Source organism: Pseudophryne corroboree, chromosome 3 (assembly GCF_028390025.1).
Source record: "Pseudophryne corroboree isolate aPseCor3 chromosome 3, aPseCor3.hap2, whole genome shotgun sequence".
In the NCBI taxonomy this organism is placed as follows: domain Eukaryota; kingdom Metazoa; phylum Chordata; class Amphibia; order Anura; family Myobatrachidae; genus Pseudophryne; species Pseudophryne corroboree.
Genome location: NC_086446.1, coordinates 21,832,208 through 21,854,215, shown reverse-complemented (window position 1 = coordinate 21,854,215; position 22,008 = coordinate 21,832,208). Strand labels below are relative to the sequence as shown.

Here is a 22,008-nt window from a genome sequence, read left to right as displayed (position 1 = left end):
TCTCGTAGTCCATAAGGGATATTGGGCACCCGCCTCAGTCCGTTTACTTGTCTGCAGGGTTCTCTTTTATAAAAGCTTACCTGTTCAGCTGTTGCTACCAGCTGTTGCTGGTCAGTTACATTGTTGTGTGCTGGTGTAAATCTCACCACTCATTATTGTTCTGTTCCTTCTCTCAAGTATGTCCATTCCCCTTCGGGCACAGTTTTACCTAGACTGGCTTTAGGAGGGGTCATAGAGGGGAGGAGCCAGCACATCCAGTTGAAGAAATTTAAAGTGCATCGGCTCCTTTGGACCCCATCTATACCCCCATTGTAATAGGACTCCAGTATAATCCTATTTTTAATCTCTGCTATATTGAGACTTTTTATGCAAATGACATTCTAATATTGAAAGTTACTTTTATTATTAAATGTTTTATACAAAGTCTCATTTTTCTATATCTACACAGAGTCTGCATAGCGCCAGTAACATGCAACAAATTGCCCGTACTATATTGTTTGTAAAGTATTAATAAAAATAATATTAAAACAAGAACAAAATACAATCATAAAAATAATGGTACAATTGTACATGAGCATAGTGTGATATGCTTGTTAAATCTTTGTATATTTCTCAAATATATTTATACATTTTAATTAGGTCACCTCAATGGGGTTTGCTTTTTTTATACAAATTAAACAAATTTTTGTAAACTCTCTTTATAATTTTTCCATTCCCTTTATTAATGAAGTTGTATTTTGTTCTTTTATGTGAAAGCCAACTCTAGAATATCCTCTCTAAAAATATTGAGTGGATTTGTGTGTAAACATTTCCCACACTCGGAGCATGGAAATGGCCTCTCACCTGTGTGACTTCTCTGATAACAAGCGGTGATTTGTGTATAAAACATTTTCAACATTCAGAAAATAGAAATGGCCTCACTTGTGAATTCTCTGATGTCTAACAAGATATGATTTGTGTGTAAAACATTTTCTACACTCAGAACATGGAAATGGTTTCTCACCAGGGTGAGTTCTCTTATGTTCAATTACAGCTGATTTTTGTGCAAAAACATTTCCCACACTAAGAACATGGAAATGGTTTCTCACCTGTGTGAATTCTCAAATGTTCAACAAGCAGTGATTTTCGAGAAAAACATTTCCCACACTCAGAACATGGAAATGGCCGCTTACCTGTGTGACATCTCTGATGTGTAACAAGATGTGATTTCTGTGTGAAACATTTCCCACACTCAGAGCATGGAAATGGTTTCTCACCTGTGTGAATTCTCAAATGTTCAACAAGCAGTGATTTTGTAGTAAAACATTTCCCACACTCAGAACATGGAAACGGTTTCTCACCTGTGTGACTTCTCTGATGTGTAACAAGATGTGATTTGTCTTTGAAACATTTTCTACACTCAGAGCATGGAAATGGTTTCTCACCTGTGTGACTTCTCTGATGTGTAACAAGTTGTGATTTGTGTTTGAAACTTCTCCCACACTCAGAACATGGAAATGGCCGCTTACCTGTGTGATTTCTCTGATGTGTAACAAGATGTGATTTCTGTGTGAAACATTTCCCACACTCAGAGCATGGAAATGGTTTCTCACCTGTGTGAATTCTCAAATGTTCAACAAGCAGTGATTTTCGAGTAAAACATTTCCCACACTCAGAACATGGAAACGGTTTCTCACCTGTGTGACTTCTCTGATGTCTAACAAGATATGATTTGTCTTTGAAACATTTTCTACACTCAGAGCATGGAAATGGTTTCTCACCTGTGTGACTTCTCTGATGTGTAACAAGATGTGATTTGCGTTTGAAACATTTTCTACACTCAGAGCATGGAAATGGCTTCTCCCCTGTGTGACTTCTCTCATGTATAACAAGATCTACTTTGAAACTAAAACATTTCCCACACTCAGAACATGTAAATGGCCTCTCACCTGTATGACATCTCGCATGTTGAACAAGCTGCGACTTCTGAGTAAAACATTTTGCACACTCAGAGCATGGAAATGGTCTCTCACCTGTATGATGTCTCTCATGCACAACAAGATATGATTTGCGTGTAAAACATTTCCCACACTCAGAGCATGAAAATGGCTTTTCACCTGTGTGAGTTCTCTCATGTCTAACAAGATCTACTTTGAAACTAAAACATTTCCCACACTCAGAACATGTAAATCGCCTCTCACCTGTATGACATCTCGCATGTTGAACAAGCTGCGACTTCTGAGTAAAACATTTTGCACACTCAGAGCATGGAAATGGCTTTTCACCTGTGTGACTTCTCTCATGTCTAACAAGATCTAATTTCAGTCTAAAACATTTCCCACACTCAGAGCATGGAAATGGTGTCTCACCTGTATGACATCTCACATGTTTAACAAGCTGTGATTTGTATGTAAAACATTTCCCACACTCAGAGCATGGAAATGGTCTCTCACCTGTCTTAGGTGGCTGATGGGTAATAATCTTTGTGCTCTGAGTAAAACATAGGTCATGTACAGCATTGGGAAATGGTGTATCAACTCTAAGAGATGTGATAGATTGACCAATATCTGAGGTATCAGGTGAAAATTCCTCATGAATAGAGGTAACAGATGATATATCTGCACTGTGAGGTACTGGATGTATAATTGGGATCACATGGTCTTCCAGAGAATCTCGCATGATGTCTTTAGCTTCAATTTCACAATCTGGAGATACAATGGGACGTTCAGCCAATATATTTCTTCTGTTACATTCATCTACAGAGAATAAAATATATATATATATATCAGAAAATTATGTTAATGGAAGAACTATACAGCAGCCATAACTAGGGGGATAAAGCCTCTTCCCCATGAGATACAGGTAAAAGTTCACATCCCCAGAAGGTCTATCCCTGACCTCTCTACCATCCTTGTCTGAAGTGACTTCCACAGCTTTTTCTACAAAATATAAACACATAGAAGGGAGCGATATATGGGGCTACCATGGAGTTCTACAGAGTAACAAAATTATCAGGTAACAACTAATGAGATGTACCAAAGCAGGTTCTATATTGGGGGAAACATGTGAAATATACATTATGGTAAGAACTTACCGTTGATAATGGTATTTCTCCTAAGTCTACAGGATCACAATGAGATATGGATGAAGCGACAGCGGATTTGCACCAATCGGTCAAAGCTTTCTGGCCTCCCAGCATGCAATGGGCCCTTCCATATATATCCCCGCCTCCTGGCTCAGGCAAATCAGTTGTATTCCAAAGCTCAAGGCAGGAGCATCATAGATAGTCCTAATCAGGCGATAAGAACACAAATGCACACCCTTCCGTACAAGAATGAAGAGGTTAGTGAGTAAAAGGATCCACAAATCAGGTGCTTCAGGGTGGGACCCCTGTGGATCCTGTGGACTTAGGAGAAATACAGTTATCAACGGTAAGTTCTTACCATAACGTATATTTCTCCGGGAAGGGTCCACAGGTTATCCACAGGATAACAATGGGATTTACCAAAGCAATTTAGTGGTGGGAACGCTCCTGATTGGAAAGGAGAATCCTTCGCCCGAATTCAGCGTCATGAGAGGCAAAGGTATCCATGGCATAATGTCTAATGAATGTGTTAATGGAAGACCATGTGGCTGCCTTACATATCTGCTCTGAAGAACCACGTTGTGCTGCCCATGATGGACCTACCTTACAAGCAGAGTGAGCAGAGACATTAGCCAGAACAGGGAGATCAGCTTGAGAATATGCTTCTGAAATCGTCATCCGAAGCCATCTTGCCAGTGTCTGCTTATCAGCAGGCCATCCTCTCTTGTGAAATCCATAGAGAATGAAGAGAGAATCTGTCTTTCTGATGGCACTGGTACGATTCACGTAGATCCTTAATGCACGGACCACGTCCAGCAATGCATCTCCCGCAGAGAGGCCCGGTACCTGGAATGCCAGGACTACAATTTCTTCATTAAGGTGGAATTTACACACCACCTTCGGAAGATACCCATATCTAGTTCCTAGAACTGCTTTATCTAGATAAAAAAAAATCAGAACTGGGGAACGACCTGACAATGCCCCTAAATCTGACACTCTTCTAGCTTACGCAATAGCCAGTAGAAAGAGAACTTTAGCTGTCAAGCATTTAAGATCCACTTTATTAAGTGGTTCAAATGGGGCAACTTGAAGGGCTTTCAGGACTAGATGTAAGTCCCAAGGAACTGTAGGAGGAACAAAAGGAGGTTGAATGCGCAGCATTCCCTGGAAAAAAGTATGCACATCCTGTAAGTTGGCAATTTTCTTTTGGAACCATACAGTCAATGCCAACACTTGCACTCTCAAGGAAGCCACCTTCAAACCTTTATCCATTCCTGCCTGAAGGAATGCTAAGACCCTGGAAACTCTGAAAGACTTGAGGTCCATTTTCCGTTCACTACACCAATGAAAATAGGTTTGCCATATTCTGTGATAAATGCGAGCCGAGGAAGGTTTCCTTGCTCTAAGCATAGTTTGAATTACCTGCTGTGAGAATCCTCTTGACATCAATATAGAGGTTTCAAGAACCACGCCATCAAAGAAAGCCGATCCAGATGTCTGTGATAACAAGGACCTCGCATCAGTAGATCTGGATGTTGAGGGAGCAGAAATGGAGCATCCATCGACATTCTCTGCAGATCTGTGTACCAATGCCTTCTGGGCCAGGCTGGAGCGATTAGTATCACGGCACCTTTCCCTTGCTTTATCTTTCTCACCACCCTTGGTAATAGGCTGATTGGAAGAAACACATAAGCCTGATGAAAGTCCCATCTCACCGACAGGGCATCCACAAAGATCGCTCTAGGATCCTTTGTTCTTGACCCATATGCGAGCACTTTGTTGTTCAGACGGGATGCCATGAGATCTATCTCTGGCAACCCCCACTTGTCTACTAGAGTCTGGAAGACCTGTGGGTGCAGAGCCCATTCGCTTGCCCGAATGGCGTGTCGACTGAGAAAGTCCGCTTCCCAGTTTAGGACTCTCGGAACGAATACTGCGGACAAGGCTGGAAGATGAAGTTCTGCCCACTTTAGTATGTGACTTACCTCCTGATGGTTAAGGTACGCTACTGCCGTCACATTGTCCGAGCGGATCTGGACTGGTTTTCCCCAAAGACTGTCCTTTGACTGAATCAGTGCCATGTATATGGCCCGAAGTTCCAATATGTTTATTGGCAGGCAACCTTCTTCCTTGGTCCATTGCCCCTGGAAACACAACCTTCCTGACACTCCTCCCCAGCCCTGGAGACTGGCATTCGTTGTCAGAATTTCCCAATCTGATATCCACAAGGGTCTCCCCTTGTCCAGGTGGGATGTCTGTAGCCACCAGGCTAATGACCTACCTTACTTCTATCGAAAGAACCATAGTCTGTGATTTTATCATGTAATGCAGGCCATTCCATTTGGCAAGACTCAGGCACTGCAGAGGCCTCGAGTGGAATTATGCATACTCCACCATGTCGATTGTTGACACCATCAAACCCATCACACGCATTGCTGCGTGAATGGATACCTTTTGACTGTGTAGCAAGTCCTGAATCCTTGACTGAACCTTGGATATCTTGTTCAGAGGTAACATTACTCTATGAAGACTTGATCCAGTACAGCACCCAAGTGAGTCATCCGCTGTGACGGAACCAAAGATGATTTTGCCCAATTTATGAGCCACCCATGTTTCTGCAGATACATTACTGTCTGTTGCAGATGACATAGGAGGTATGGAAAAATTCTTATCCCCTGCTGTCAGAGATAAGTTACCATTACCACCATAATCTTGGTAAATACTCTGGGGGCTGTGGCTAACCCAAAAGGTAGGGCCTGGAACTGAAAATGCTGTTGGAGGATAGCGAACCTGAGATAGCACTGATGGGACAGTGCTATAGGAACATGTAGGTAATCGTAATCCCCAGGATCTATGGCCAAAATGATGGAATGTAAGGTGTCCATGTGAAACCGAGGTACCCAAATGTATTTGTTCAGCAGTTTCAGATTGAGAATGGGCCGAAATGACCCATTTGGCTTCTGAACTTTAAACAGGTTGGAGTAAAAACCCTGTCCTCGTTGTGCAGGAGGAACTGGAATGACTACTCCTGACTGAAGCAATTTCTGAACTCATTGAATCTGGCCCAGCATTTAATACAGAACAGACATGTTCAAGTACAGTCGGACAACGCCACCACAATGGCATACATAAATCATCAAGGCGGCACTCGAAGCCGCATGGCAATGAGGGAAGTATCACGGATTCTCCAGTGGGCGGAACGTCATCTACCAGCCATATCGGCAATATTCATTCTTGGGGTCCTGAACTGGGAAGCGGACTTTCTCAGTCGTCAGGACGTACACGCTGGAGAGTGGGGCCTCCATCCAGAAGTGTTTCAACTCCTTGTGGACAGGTGGGGCCTTCCAGACGTGGATCTGATGGCGTCTCGACACAATCACAAGGTTCCGGTCTTCGGAGCAAGAACAAGGGGATCCTCAAGCAACATTAATGGACGCACTGGCAATTCAGCAGGACCCATTTGGAGATCCAGAAAGGGACCACCCCTGTTCAATCGTTGGTCCTGGAGCCACCAGCTCAGTGACAGACGGACCTCCAGATTCAAGGACATCATGTGAGACCTGATCCGGTGAGGCAGGCCATCCAACCTTGCAAGAATCAGCTACTGCAGAGGGTGAGAATGGAATTGATCATACTCCACCATGTCGAATGCAGACACCATGAGACCTAGCACTTGCATTGCCGCATGTATCGACACTTGCGGATGAGATAGGAAGCATCGAATCCTGTCCTGAACCTTCAGGACTTTCTCCTGAGACAAGAACAACCACTGGTTGTGAGTGTACAACAATGCCCCCAGGTGCACCATGCTCTGAGCAGGGACCAGGGAGGATTTCTTCCAGTTTATGGGCTACCCGTGGGTTTGCCGAAACTGGACAGTCAGATGTAGATGACATAGGACAGGCTTTTTCAACCAGTGTGCCGCGACCAGTTGCAAGGTGTGCCGCGGAGCCAGAGCAGCTTCCAGCACCTTTAGAGTGAACTGTTGGCTCAGGCTCTTCTTAGAGGATCAGTCGTGCTCCGGCCATGACCTATGCCTTGAAAACGGTGTGATATCATAGGTCACGGCCGCCGTGTCTCACCACCCAGCCAGCCCACCTGCCTGCATACACATCTTCCAGTTCCCGCCTGCATACACAGCTTTCCTTGCCAACCCACATCCACACCTGACCGACCGCCCGCTGCTCAGTATTCACAGAACTGCACTATGAACAACCCCCGCCACTGAGGGACAGGGAGGACAGCTGATAATATTTGTTATTTTATTTCTCCTGTGGGGAACAATAGGATTTCAATGGGATTTATGTGGGGAGAATAAGAATTTATGGATTTATGGGGGGAACAATGTGAATAATTCATGTGGGGAGCAATGTGATTGTATTTTCTGTGTAAGCCAATGTATGTGTGGATTTTTTTATTTACTGTGTGTGTTTTGTTTTTTCTGTGGGGAACTGATGGTGTGCCTTGGCAATTTTAAAATGTTGTTCGGTGTGCCACGAGTAAAAAAAGGTTGAAAATCACTGACATAGGAGAATATCTGGGGAATTTGCAAGGATCAACAAATCATCCAGGTACGGTAGGATCCTGACCCCTTGAAGGCGTAGTACAGTCATCATTACCACCATGACTTTGGTGAAGACTAGTGGAGCCGTGGTCAAACCAAAAGGTAAAGCCCGAAATTGGTAATGGAGGTTGCCAACCGCAAACCTCAGGTATTGCTGATGCGACATTGCAATGGGAATATGCAGGTAAGCATCCTGAATGTCCTGGGAGACCATATAATCCCCAGGTTACAATGCCAGAACAATAGAGCGAAGAGTTTCCATACGAAACTTGGAGACCCTCACAAAATTGTTCAATGCCTTGATGTTGAGAATGGGCAGGGAGGACCCATTCGGTTTCGGGACTAGGAACAGCGGTGAATAGTACCCCTGGCCTCTCTGAGCTAGAGGCACCTGTACCACCACTCCTGTATCCAGGAGGGTCTGTACCACCGAATGAAGAGTTTTTGCCTTCACCTGATACGAAGGGACGTCTGTCAGGCAAAATCAATGAGGCAGACAATTTTTGAAGGACATGGCGTAACTTCGAGTAATGACTTCCCGTACCCAGGCATCGAAAGTGGCCTTCAATCATTCCTGGGTATACCCTAGAAGTCGGCCCCCCCACCCTGGGATACCCCAGGGGGAGGCCCGCCCCATCATGCGGCAGGCTTATCAGTTTTGGAAGCAGGCTGACTGGCAGCCCAGGCCCGTTTGGGTTTGGGCTTACCGGGTTTGGAAGTGTGACCCTGTTTGGGGTACGCCTGACCCTTTGCTTTCCCTGAAGGACGACAGGAGCGAAAGGAAGTACTTTTAGCCTTCGGCACCGAAGGGGCAGTACTAGGCAGACTGGCTGTTTTAGCAGAAGCCAAGTCAGCCACAATCTTGTTGAGGTCTTCTCCGAAAAGGATGTCTCCCTTAAAAGGGAGAACCTCCAGGGTTTTCTTAGAGTCTAGATCCACAGACCAGGACCGCAGGCATAGAATCCGGCGGGCCAGAATGGACGTAGTAGAAGCCTTGGTAGCCAGAATACCGGCATCAGAAGCCGTCTCTTTAACATAATGAGAAGCTGTGACAATATACGACAAGTATTGTTTAACATGATCAGAAGCATCGGAAGAGATTTCAGCTTCCAACTCCTGGGCCCACGCTTCAATAGCTTCTGCAGCCCATGTCGCTGCAATAGTGGGCCGATGCGCAGCACCTGCTAGGGTGTAAATCGCCTTTAGACAACCCTCCACACGCTTATCCGTTGGCTCTTTCAGAGACGTGACGGTAGTGACAGGTAGAGCTGAGGAAACCACTATCCACACCACATGTGAATCCACCGGCGGGGTGTCTCCCAATTTTTATTCAGCTCCAGGATGAGGGGATAGTGAGCTAGCATCTTGTGAGGCGTGAACTTCTTTCCTTGATTTTCACAGGACTCCTGACGTATGTCAACCAGATGGTCAGAATGAGGTAAAACTTGTTTAACCACCTTCTGACGTTTGAATCTATCAGGTTTCTTAGAAGCAACGGTAGGCTCCGAGTCATCAGTAATCTGAAGAATGAGCCCGATAGCCTCCAATAAATCAGGAACATCCACCCGTGAAACAACTTCCCCATCAGAAGCATCAGAACCTGTGGGGTCAGTATAAACGCCGTCCTCATCAGACTGGTGTCAGGGACAGTGGTGGATTGTGAGGAAGTAATGGCTCGCTTAGAGGACCCCTTGGTCTTAGGCGGGCGAGGGTTAGACTTCTTAGCAGTCAGTGAGTCATTCAATTGCTGTAACTGAGTGGACAGTTGATCTGCCCATGGCGGATTAACAGCGGGGACCATGAACGGTTGTACCAACACAGGAGGTCCCATAGGGGGCGTCAGTTTAGTTACCAGCGTATTAAGTAGCATGGAGAAGGTAGCCCAAGGTGGGTCATTCTGAACCCCCATTGCTACAGTCCCACTGGGGGGCAAGGAACCCCCAGAACCCATAGCGGCTATATTTTCCTCAAACGTGTCTGCAGCGTCACCACCACTCACTGTGGGATCAGCTCCAGCACAGTTGCCCTTTGTAGCATATTATAGAGTGCAATATAAGGCAACACAGTACAAAAACAGCAGCACAATACCTGACCAGAACCCCTGCGCAGAATATAGAGATAGCAATCTGAGTGAGATACACGAAATGGAGGTCACACAGCAGCTAGATGCACACACACACGCATTGTACAATGCAGAAGTTATGACTGGCAATAATACTGCAATGGACTAGCCATTTAATATAGCTATATATAAGATATATATAACAATGCACAGTAAAGACTGGATGTATATCACAGGGTAATTGTACTAGATAACCCTGACTAAATGCACTTTTTCTTAACACTGTCAGCAGACATGTAGAATACTTAAGTGTCCTGTAAAATGCACAGCGCTGACATGCAGGAGGCTCTGCAGAGGAGGATTTTCCACAACAATCGCAGGAATAGTGCTGCTCTGTGTAATGGTGCCCAAACACTGACAGGGAGTGAGGGGGAAAGAGATGCAGCTCCAGGGCGGGAACATGTACTCTAAATGATGCCCTGGGGCTGGGGGAGGGGCTACAGGTTAAAGCCTTATCCCCCTGCTAGACTTCACCATCGGGTACTGTGGGCTTAAATAAACGGTTTTATGAGAGAAAACCGACCTGCGCCCTTGCCCTGGTGGTCTAGTGGGGTCCCTGTACTGCCACAGTGTCCACGCCAGCGTGCACGGCCCGCCTCCAACCGGCCACGCTGGACCGCGACAAAGAGCGGGTCCCGCCGGGGAAACCCACTTACCTCCTCCCTATGTGTGGCCACGCAATCCAGGAGAGCAGCGGTCGTGTGTGCGACTATCCAGAAGAAAATCCGGAGCCTCCGCTATAAGTACCCGGCAACCAGGGCGCGGGAGTGTACAGCGCCGCTGGGGGAGTGATGGAGCTGCAGCAGGAGATGTCTTCTGACATCTAGCACAGACAGTGCCTCTGCTGCAGCCCTTGAGGTCTTCTTTTTCTTCAAAAAGCTTCTTCTCAGGGCTGCTGGAGCAGCCCCCCTGTTGTATGCCTGCTCACTGCAAGCACCAACTACAAAACTGAGCTTCTGTGCACGGAGGCCGTGCTGTACATTATGGGAACAGTCAAAGCTTTGAGCCTGTTGGTGCTTCAGATCAAAATCCTACTCTACATCCCAATGTCAATCCTTGTGGAGCCCAGTGTACCCCGCAGAAGAAATAAATATTTGGACAATCAAAAAGTTTAACTCAATACTTTGTAATATAACCTCGGTTGGCAATTACTTAGGTCAAACGTTTCCTGTAGTTCTTGACCAGGTTTGCACACACTGTAGCAGGTATTTTGGCCCACTCTTCCATGCAGATCTTCTCTAGATCTGTCATGTTTTGGGGCTATCGCCAGGCAACACGGACTTTCAACTCTCTCCACAGATTTTCTATTGGGTTGAGGTCTGGAGACTGGCTAGACCACTCCAGGACCTTGAAATGTTTCTTACGGAGCCACTCCTTAGTTGCCCGGGCAGTGTGTTTGGGGTCATTGTCATGCTGGAAGACCCAGCCACATTCCATCATCAATGCTCTTACTGAGGGAAGGAGGTTTTTGCCCAAAATCTCACGATACATGGCCCCATTCATCCTCTCCTTAATATGGATCAGTCGTCCTGTCCCCTTTGCAGAAAAGCAGCCCCAAAGCATGATGTTTACACCCCCATGCTTCTTGGGATGCCATTCATCATTCTTCTCCCTCCAAACACGGCAAGTGGAGTTTATACCAAAAAGTTAGATTTTATTCTCATCTGACATTCTCCCAATCCTCCTCTGGATCATCCAGATGGTCACTGGCAAACTTTAGGCGGGCCTGGACATGAGCTGGCTTAAGCAGGGGGACCTTTCGGGTGCTGCAGGATTTCAATCCATGACGAAGTGTGTTACTAATGGTAACCTTTGTGACTGTGGACCCAGCTCTCTTGAGGTCATTGACCAGGTCCCCCCGTGTAGTTCTGGGCTGATTCCTCACCGTTCTCAAGATCATTGAAACCCCACGAGGTGAGATCTTGCATGGAGCCCCGGATCGAGGGAGACTGTCAGTGATCTTGTATTTCTTCCATTTTTAAATAATTGCGCCAATAGTTGATCTCTTCTCAGCAAGCTGCTTGCCTATTGTCGAGTAGCTCATACCAGCCTTGTGCAGATCTACAATTTTGTCCCTGGTGTACTTAGACAGCTCTCTGGTCTTGGCCACGGTGGAGAGGTAGCAGTCTGACTGTTTTAGGGTGTGGACAGGTGTCTTTTATACAGATAACCAGTTCAAACAGGTGCCATTAATACAGGTAATGAGTGGAGGATAGAAGAGCTTCTTAAAGAAGAAGTAACAGTTCTGTGAGAGCCAGATATCTTGCTGCTTGGTAGGTGTCCAAATATTTATTTTCCACAAGAATATACAAGTAAATTGTTTAAAAAATCATACAATGTGATTTCCTGGGGGGTTTTTTTCTTCAGATTTTGTCTCTCACAGTTGAAGTGTACCTATGATAAAAATAACAGACCTCTCTCAGCTTTTTAAGTGGGTCAACTTGCACAATCGATGGCTGTCCAAATACTTTTTTGCCCCACTGTATGTTAGTACAGCTTAAAACGGGTTTGCTCGTTAGAGAAGCTATAAAACTTCCTTTGAGCTACTTGAGTATCTGGAGCGTCACATTTGTGGGTTCGATTGTACTCTCAAAATAGCAAGAAAAAGAGAACTTTCATGTGAAACGCGACAGTCTATTCTTGTACTTAGAAATGAAGACTATTCCACGCGAGAAATTGCCATCAAGCTGAACATTTCCTACAACGGCGTGTACTCCTCCATTCAGAGAACAGAACAAACAGGCTCTAACCAGAGTAGAAAGAGAAGTAGGAGGCCCTGGTGCACAACTGAGCAAGAAGACAAGTACATTAGAGAGTTTCTAGTTGGAAATATAGACTCCTCACAGGTCCTCAACTGGCAGCATCATTAAATGGTACCCGCAAAACGCCAGTGTCAACGTCTACAGCCAGCATCCCGGCTGCCGGTAAATCATACCCAACCCATCAGAACAGCCAGAATGGGAAGGTCCACATAATTAGAAATCTCATGCAGCTGCACTGCTGCACGTACCCTAAGCATCCAGACTCTTAGGTAACCACAGTCGCCATAGCTGTCTGGCATCCTGGTTGCATAGCAACCAGCGGGACCTATGGTGTCCCGGATGCCTATCAACAACTGGGACTTGTCAGGGAGACAAGCCGCCAGCAGTGGCTTTTAACACTTACAAGTCTGAGCAATTGCATGTCTTCTCCACCTTTGGGAAACATATTTCAACTTGGACTCCCTGGTGCTCTTAGATCCTCTATTACTGTGCTTGGCAATCCCTGTGATCAGTGTGACGGAGGGAAACATATCTCAGCTTGGGCTGCATTGCTGCTGTTAGACCATCTATTGCTGCTGCTTGGCAATCCCTGTGATAAGTGTGATGGCGGGAAACATATCTCAGCTTGGGCTCTCCTGGTGCTGTTAGACCCTCTATTGCTGTTGCTTGGCAATCCCTGTGATCAGTGTGACGGAGGGAAACATCTCAGCTTGGGCTCCTCTGGTGCTGTTAGATCCTCTATTACTGTGCTTGGCAATCCCTGTGATCAGTGTGACGGAGGGAAACATATCTCAGCTTGGGCTCTCCTGGTGCTGTTAGACCCTCTATTGCTGCTGCTTGGCAATCCCTGTGATCAGTGTGACGGAGGGAAACATATCTCAGCTTGGGCTCTCCTGGTGCTGTTAGACCCTCTATTGCTGCCGCTTGGCAATCCCTGTGATCAGTGTGACAGAGGGAAACCTCTCAGCTTGGGCTCCTCTGGTGCTGTTAGATCCTCTATCGCTGCTGCTTGGCAATCCCTGTGATCAGTGTGACGGAGGGAAACATATCTCAGCTTGGGCTCCTCTGGTGCTGTTAGACCCTCTATTGCTGCTGCTTGGCAATCCCTGTGATCAGTGTGACAGAGGGAAACCTCTCAGCTTGGGCTCCTCTGGTGCTGTTAGATCCTCTATCGCTGCTGCTTGGCAATCCCTGTGATCAGTGTGACGGAGGGAAACATATCTCAGCTTGGGCTCTCCTGGTGCTGTTAGACCCTCTATTGCTGCCGCTTGGCAATGCCTGTGATCAGTGTGACGGAGGGAAACATATCTCTGTCCGCAGCAATCGTGGATCGGGCGTCTGAGGCCGCCAGGCAAAGTGACATCATCATGTGGGTTCAGGTGCTTGAAGCGGACCTGACTTCTTGCCCGCCGCTGGCATCACAGATAAAGAAGACACCCTTATTTAAGGTAACATTGTAACACTTCTTGTTTCTTAACAGTTCTGAGCAGACATTATGCCTGCACATTTAATTTAAGAACTAAATACACATTATCTTGAGTGATAAATCCGACGAGTGCCGCCTAGTTCTTGTGTTTTGTCTGTTTCAGGAACCTTATTCTCATATGGTATGAGAGGAAGGCACAGCGGTTGGTGTATTGCATTGGAGTGAATATTACCAACATGGTGACATGATGTGAGGGGAGAGCAGAAGAATAAATAAGAATTTACTCACCGGTAATTCTATTTCTCGTAGTCCGTAGTGGATGCTGGGACTCCGTAAGGACCATGGGGAATAGAAGCTCCGCAGGAGACTGGGCACAACTATAAAGAAAGCTTTAGGTCTAACTGGTGTGCACTGGCTCCTCCCACTATGACCCTCCTCCAGACTTCAGTTAGGATACTGTGCCCGGAAGAGCTGACACAAGAAGGAAGGATTTTGAATCCCGGGTAAGACTCATACCAGCCACACCAATCACACCGTATAACTCGTGATACAATACCCAGTTAACAGTATGATAACAACTGAGCCTCTCAACAATAACCCTTTTGTTAAGCAATAACTATATATAAGTATTGCAGTCAATCCGCACTTGGGATGGGCGCCCAGCATCCACAACGGACTACGAGAAATAGAATTACCGGTGAGTAGATTCTTATTTTCTCTGACGTCCTAAGTGGATGCTGGGATTCCGTAAGGACCATGGGGATTATACCAAAGCTCCCAAACGGGCGGGAGAGTGCGGATGACTCTGCAGCACCGAATGGGCAAACTCTAGGTCCTACTCAGCCAGGGTGTCAAACTTGTAGAATTTAGCAAACGTGTTTGACCCGACCAAGTAGCTGCCCGGCAAAGTTGAAGAGCCGAGACCCCTCGGGCAGCCGCCCAAGAAGAGCCCACCTTCCTCGTGGAATGGGTTTTCACTGATATAGGATGCGGCAGTCCAGCCGCAGAATATGCAAGCTGAATCGTACAACAGATCCAGCGAGCAATAGTCTGCTTTGAAGCAGGTGCACCCAACTTGTTGGGCGCATACAGGATAAATAGCAAGTCAGTCTTTCTGACTCCAGCTGTCCTGGAAACATATATATTCAGGGCCCTGACTACGTCCAACAACTTGGAAGCCTCCAAGTCTTTTGTAGCCGCAGGCACCACAATAGGTACGTTCAGATGAAACGCCGATACCACTTTAGGGAGAAACTGGGGACGAGTCCTCAATTCTGCCCTATCCATATGGAAAATCAGATAAGGGCTTTTACATGACAAAGCTGCCAATTCTGATACACGCCTGGCCGAAGCCAAGGCCAACAACATGACCACTTTCCACGTGAGATATTTCAAATCCACGGTTTTCAGTGGCTCAAACCAATGTGACTTTAGGAAATCCAACACCACGTTGAGATCCCAAGGTGCCACAAAAGGGGGCTGAATATGCAGAACTCCCTTGACAAAAGTCTGAACTTCAGGTAGTGAAGCCAGTTCTCTATGGAAGAAAATCGATAGAGCCGAAATCTGGACCTTAATGGAACCCAATTTAAGGCCCATAGTCACCCCTGACTGTAGGAAGTGCAGTAAACGGCCCAGCTGAAATTCTTCCGTTGGGGCCTTCCTGGCCTCACACCACGCAACATATTTTCGCCATATGCGGTGATAATGGTTTGCGGTTACTTCTTTCCTAGCCTTAATCAGCGTAGGAATGACTTCCTCCGGAATGCCCTTTTCCTTCAGGATCCGGTGTTCAACCGCCATGCCATCAAACGCAGCCGCGGTAAGTCTTGGAACAGACAGGGCCCCTGCAGCAGCAGGTCTTGTCTGAGGGGTAGAGGCCATGGGTCCTCTGAGATCATTTCTTGAAGTTCCGGGTACCAAGCTCTTCTTGGCCAATCCGGAACAATGAGTATAGTTCTTACTCCTCTTCTCCGTATTTTCCTCAGTGCCTTTGGTATGAGAGGAAGAGGAGGGAACACATAAACCGACCGGTACACCCACGGTGTCACTAGAGCGTCCACAGCTATCGCCTGCGGGTCCCTTGACCTGGCGCAATACTTTTCTAGCTTTTTGTTGAGGCGGGACGCCATCATGTCCACCTGTGGCCTTTCCCAATGGTTTACAATCATTTGGAAGACTTCTGGATGAAGTCCCCACTCTCCCGGGTGGAGGTCGTGCCTGCTGAGGAAGTCTGCTTCCCAGTTGTCCGCTGACAGTGATAACACGTGATTTTCCGCCCATCGGAGAATCCTTGTGGCTTCTGCCATTGCCGTCCTGCTTCTCGTGCCGCCCTGTCGGTTTACATGGGCGACCGCCGTGATGTTGTCTGACTGGATCAGTACCGGCTGGTTTTGAAGCAGGGGTTTTGCCTGACTTAGGGCATTGTAAATGGCCCTTAGTTCCAGAATATTTATGTGCAGGGAAGTCTCCTGACTTGACCATAGTCCTTGGAAGTTTCTTCCCTGTGTGACTGCCCCCCAGCCTCGAAGGCTGGCATCCGTGGTCACCAGGACCCAGTCCTGTATGCCGAATCTGTGGCCCTCTTGAAGATGAGCACTCTGCAGCCACCACAGCAGAGACACCCTTGTCCTTGGAGACAGGGTTATCAGTCGATGCATCTGAAGATGCGATCCGGACCACTTGTCCAACAGGTCCCACTGAAAGGTTCTTGCATGAAACCTGCTGAATGGAATCGCTTCGTAGGAAGCTACCATTTTTCCCAGGATCCGCGTGCAGTGATGCACCGACCTGTTTTGGTTTTAGGAGGCCTCTGACTAGAGATGACAGCTCCTTGGCCTTCTCCTCCGGGAGAAACACTTTTTTCTGTTCTGTGTCCAGAACCATCCCCAGGAACAGTAGACGTGTCGTAGGGACCAGCTGTGACTTTGGAATGTTTAGAATCCAGCCGTGCTGTTGGAGCACTTCCCGAGATAGTGCTACCCCGACCAACAACTGCTCTCTGGACCTCGCCTTTATCAGATCGTCCAAGTACGGGATAATTAAAACTCCCTTCTTTCGAAGGAGTATGATCATTTCGGACATTACCTTGGTAAAGACCCTCAGAGCCGTGGATAGACCGAACGGCAACGTCTGGAATTGGTGAGGGTGGTAAATGGGGACATGCAGGTAAGCATCCTTGATGTTCAGTGATACCATGTAATCCCCCTCGTCCAGGCTTGCAATAACCACCCTGAGCGATTCCATCTTGAACTTGAATTTTTTTATATATGTGTTCAAGGATTTCAAATTTAAAATGGGTCTCACCGAACCGTCCGGTTTCGGTACCACAAACATTGTGGAATAGTAACCCCTTCCTTGTTGAAGTAGGGGTACCTTTACTATCACCTGTTGTGAATACAGCTTGTGAATTGCCTGTAACACTGCCTCCCTGCCTGAGGGAGTGGTTGGCAAGGCAGATTTGAGGAAACAGCGGGGGGGAGACGTGTCGAATTCCAGCTTGTACCGCTGAGATACTATCTGAAAAATCCAGGGATCCACCCGTGAGCGAGCCCACTGATTGCTGAAATATTTGAGACGGGCCCCCACCGTACCTGGCTCCGCCTGTGGAGCCCCAGGGTCATGCTGTGGACTTAGAGGAAGCGGGGGAGGACTTTTGCTCCTGGGAACTGGCTGTATGCTGCAGCTTCTTTCCTCTACCTCTGCCTCTGGGCAGAAAGGACGCGCCTTTAACCTGCTTGCCCCTATTGGGCCGAAAGGACTGTACCTGATAATACGGTGCTTTCTTTGGTTGTGAGGGAACATGGGGTAAAAATGTAGACTTCCCAGCTGTTGCTGTGGAATTGAGGTCCGAGAGACCATCCCCGAACAACTCCTCACCCTTATAAGGCAGAACTTCCATGTGTCTTTTGGAATCTGCATCTCCTGTCCACTGCCGAGTCCATAAGCCTCTCCTGGCAGAAATGGACATTGCACTAATTTTGGATGCCAGCCGGCAAATATCCCTCTGTGTATCCCTCATGTATAAAAGTGCGTCTTTTATATGCTCTACGGTTAGCAATATAGTGTCCCTGTCTAGGGTATCTATATTTTCTGACAGGGAATCTGACCATGCAGCAGCAGCACTGCACATCCAGGCTGAAGCAATAGCCGGTCTCAGTATAACACCTGTGTGTGTATATATAGATTTCAGGATAGCCTCCTGTTTTCTATCAGCAGATTCCTTCAGGGCGGCCGTATCCGGAGACGGTAGTGCCACCTTCTTTGACAAGCGTGTGAGCGCTTTATCCACCCTAGGGGATGTTTCCCAGCGTGACCTATCCTCTGGAGGGAAAGGGTACGCCATTAGTAACCTCTTAGAAATTAACAGCTTTTTAACAGGGGAAGCCCACGCTTCTTCACACACTTCATTTAACTCCTCAGATGGAGGAAAAGCTACTGGTAGTTTTTTGTCTCCAAAAATAATACCCTTTTTTGTGGTACCGGGGGTAACATCAGAAATGTGCAACACATTTTTCATTGCCTCAATCATGTAACGTGTGGCCCTACTGGAAGTTACATTTGTCTCATCGTCATCCACACTGGAGTCAGTATCCGCGTCGACATCTGTGTCTGCCATCTGAGGTAGCGGGCGTTTTAGAGCCCCTGATAGCTTTTGAGACGCCTGGGCAGGCACAGGCTGAGAAGCCGGCTGTCCCACATTAGGTATGTCGTCAAACCTTTTATCCTTCCACAGCACCATCCACTCAGGTGTCGACCCCGCAGGGGGTGACATCACATTTACAAGCATCTGCTCCGCCTCCACATAAGCCTCCTCATCAAACATGTCGACACAGCCGTACCAACACACCGCAAACACACAGGGAATGTTCTGACAGAGGACAGGACCCCACAAAGCCCTTTGGGGAGACAGAGAGAGAGTATGCCAGCACACACCAGAGCGCTATATAACACAGGGATCCCACTATAATGAGTGTTTTCCCTTATAGCTGCTTTTTATATATATATATATATATATATATATATCTATCCTGCGCCTAAATTTAGTGCCCCCCCTCTCTTTTTTACCCTTCTGTAGTGTTCAGACTGCAGGGTAGAGCCAGGGAGCTTCCTTCCAGCGGAGCTGTGAGGGAAAAATGGCGCCAGTGTGCTGAGGGAGATGGCCCCGCCCCTTTTCCGGCTGACTTCTCCCGCTTTTTCTGGAATACTGGAAGGGGTATTTTTACATCTATATAGCCTCTAGGACTATATATGATGTAGATTTGCCAGCCAAGGTGTCATATATTGCCCTCAGGGCGCCCCCCCCTGCGCCCTGCACCCTGCACCCATCAGTGATCGGAGTGTGAGGTGTACATGAGGAACAATGGCGCACAGCTGCAGTGCTGTGCACTACCTTGGTGAAGACCGAAGTCTTCTGCCGACGATTTTCCGGACCTCTTCATGCTTCTGGCTCTGTAAGGGGGACGGCGGCGCGGCTCCGGGAACGAACACCAAGGTCGGGTCCTGCGGTCGATCCCTCTGGAGCTATTGGTGTCCAGTAGCCTAAGAAGCCCAAACTACCACCTGTTAGGTAGGTTCGCTTCTTCTCCCCTTAGTCCCTCGCTGCAGTGAGTCTGTTGCCAGCAGATCTCACTGTAAAATAAAAAACCTAAATATACTTTCTTTCTAGGAGCTCAGGAGAGCCCCTAGTGTGCATCCAGCTCAGCCGGGCACAAGATTCTAACAGAAGTCTGGAGGAGGGTCATAGTGGGAGGAGCCAGTGCACACCAGTTAGACCTAAAGCTTTCTTTATAGTTGTGCCCAGTCTCCTGCGGAGCTGCTATTCCCCATGGTCCTTACGGAGTCCCAGCATCCACTTAGGACGTCAGAGAAATAGGGGCTGATGGCTCCTGATGTATGAGATACACCAGAGAGTGTGGGGAGGAGACTAGTCAGATCTCTGGGCTGGTAACACACAGTGACATAATGTGAGGGGGAGAGCAGGAGTATAATAGGGGCTGATGGCTCCTGATGTATGAGATACACCAGAGAGTGTGGGGAGGAGACTGGTCAGATCTCTCGGCTGGTAACACACAGTGACATGATGTGAGGGGGAGAGCAGGAGTATAGTAGGGGCTGATGGCTCCTGATGTATGAGCTACACCAGAGAGTGTGGGGAGGAGACTGGTCAGATCTCTGGGCTGGTAACACACAGTGACATGATGTGAGGAGGAGAGCAGGAGTATAATAGGGGCTGATGGCTCCTGATGTATGAGATAAACCAGAGTGTGTGAGGAGGAGACTGGTCAGATCTCTGGGCTGGTAACACACAGTGACATGATGTGAGGGGGAGAGCAGGAGTATAATAGGGGCTGATGGCTCCTGATGTATGAGATACACCAGAGAGTGTGGGGAGGAGACTGGTCAGATCTCTGGGCTGGTAACACACAGTGACATGATGTGAGGTGGAGAGCAGGAGTATAATAGGGGCTGATGGCTCCTGATGTATGAGCTACACCAGAGAGTGTGGGGAGGAAACTGGTCAGATCTCTGGGCTGGTAACACACAGTGACATGATGTGAAGGGGAGAGCAGGAGTATAATAGGGGCTGATGGATCCTGATGAATGAGATACACCAGAGAGTGTTGGCAGGAGACTGGTCAGATCTCTGGGCTGGTAACACACAGTGACATGATGTGAGGGGGAGAGCAGGAATACAATAGGTGCTGATGGCTCCTGATTCCCCCACTTTACAGATACATTTCCCTCATTAGTATGAAATGACAGGGGAGGGTGAAGTATGGGAGATTTTGTAGTAACTGGTCAAGAAGAATATGTGACTATTTCCTGTAATAAGTGCTTATTACTCACCTGTGCTGATATCTGTAGGGATTTTCTCCTCCTTACACTGCTGATCACCCGTCACGTATGTCTCTTCTTCTCCCTCTGTATCTTCTGCCTTCATATCAGTCACATACGTCTCTTCTTCTCCCTCTATATCTTCTGCCCTTATATCTGCCACATACGTCTCTTCTTCTCCCTCTGTATCCTCTGCCTTCATATCAGTCACATATGTCTCTTCTTCTTCTCCCTCTATATCTACTGGCTTCATATCAGTCACATACGTCTCTTCGTCTCCCTCTATATCTTCTGCCTTCATATCAGTCACATACGTCTCTTCTTCTCCCTCTGTATCTTCTGCCTTCATATCAGTCACATACGTCTCTTCTTCTCCCTCTATATCTTCTGCCTTCATATCAGTCACATACGTCTCTTCTTCTCCCTCTATATCTCCTGCCTTCATATCAGTCACATACATCTCTTCTTCTCCCTCTGTATCTTCTGCCTTCATATCAGTCACATACGTCTCTTCTTCTCCCTCTGTATCTTCTGCCTTCATATCAGTCACATACGTCTCTTCTTCTCCCTCTGTATCTTCTGCCTTCATATCAGTCACATACGTCTCTTCTTCTCCCTCTATATCTTCTGCCTTCATATCAGTCACATACGTCTCTTCTCCCTCTATATCTTCTGCCCTCATATCAGCCACATACGTCTCTTCTTCTCCCTTTATATTAGTCAGATCTTCACCCTGAATAACCCATATATAAATTAATGCGTTATTAATGCCGGACATCATTACTCAGAGTAATCAGGAGACTATCAGAGTATTAGACACACAGATCTGTACAGACCATACAGTGTAATGGTTCTCAGTCATATCCCGCTGGGTTCCCCTTCCAGTCCATTTGACTTATTTGTACCCCTGACATTTGCAAAGCAATACATTTGTAATTAATATAATTGCTATCAGATAAAATGTTTAGGTGCCGTTATATAGAAATGATATAAACATTTAAGAAAAATAACACAATAGAACTAATTGCCCAGATTTCTCACATATTACACTTTATGACATATGTAAAATATACAATAAATCTGTGATCCCCATCTGCTTTCTTATACAGGGATAGATGTTTTGATGTTATCAGGGTCCTACTGTGGTGCATGGGGCTAGAGACCCCCAATTACTCTGCTTTCCCTGTGTCTCATTATCACCTGGAATGACTGATACAGTGACCGTCACTTTGG

General features: G+C 47.0%; 1 protein-coding gene across 1 annotated transcript in view; it reads right to left on the bottom strand.

Annotated features, from left to right (window-relative positions):
* Positions 1-394: 394 nt before the first annotated feature.
* Positions 395-22,008, bottom strand: part of LOC135057082 (uncharacterized) — a 149,849-nt gene continuing 128,235 nt past the window's right edge. The window contains 2 exon segments of the mRNA XM_063962980.1: positions 395-2,735; positions 20,788-21,508. Of these exon segments, the coding sequence (XP_063819050.1) occupies positions 1,063-2,735; positions 20,788-21,508 (2,394 nt within the window). The 3' untranslated portion in view covers positions 395-1,062.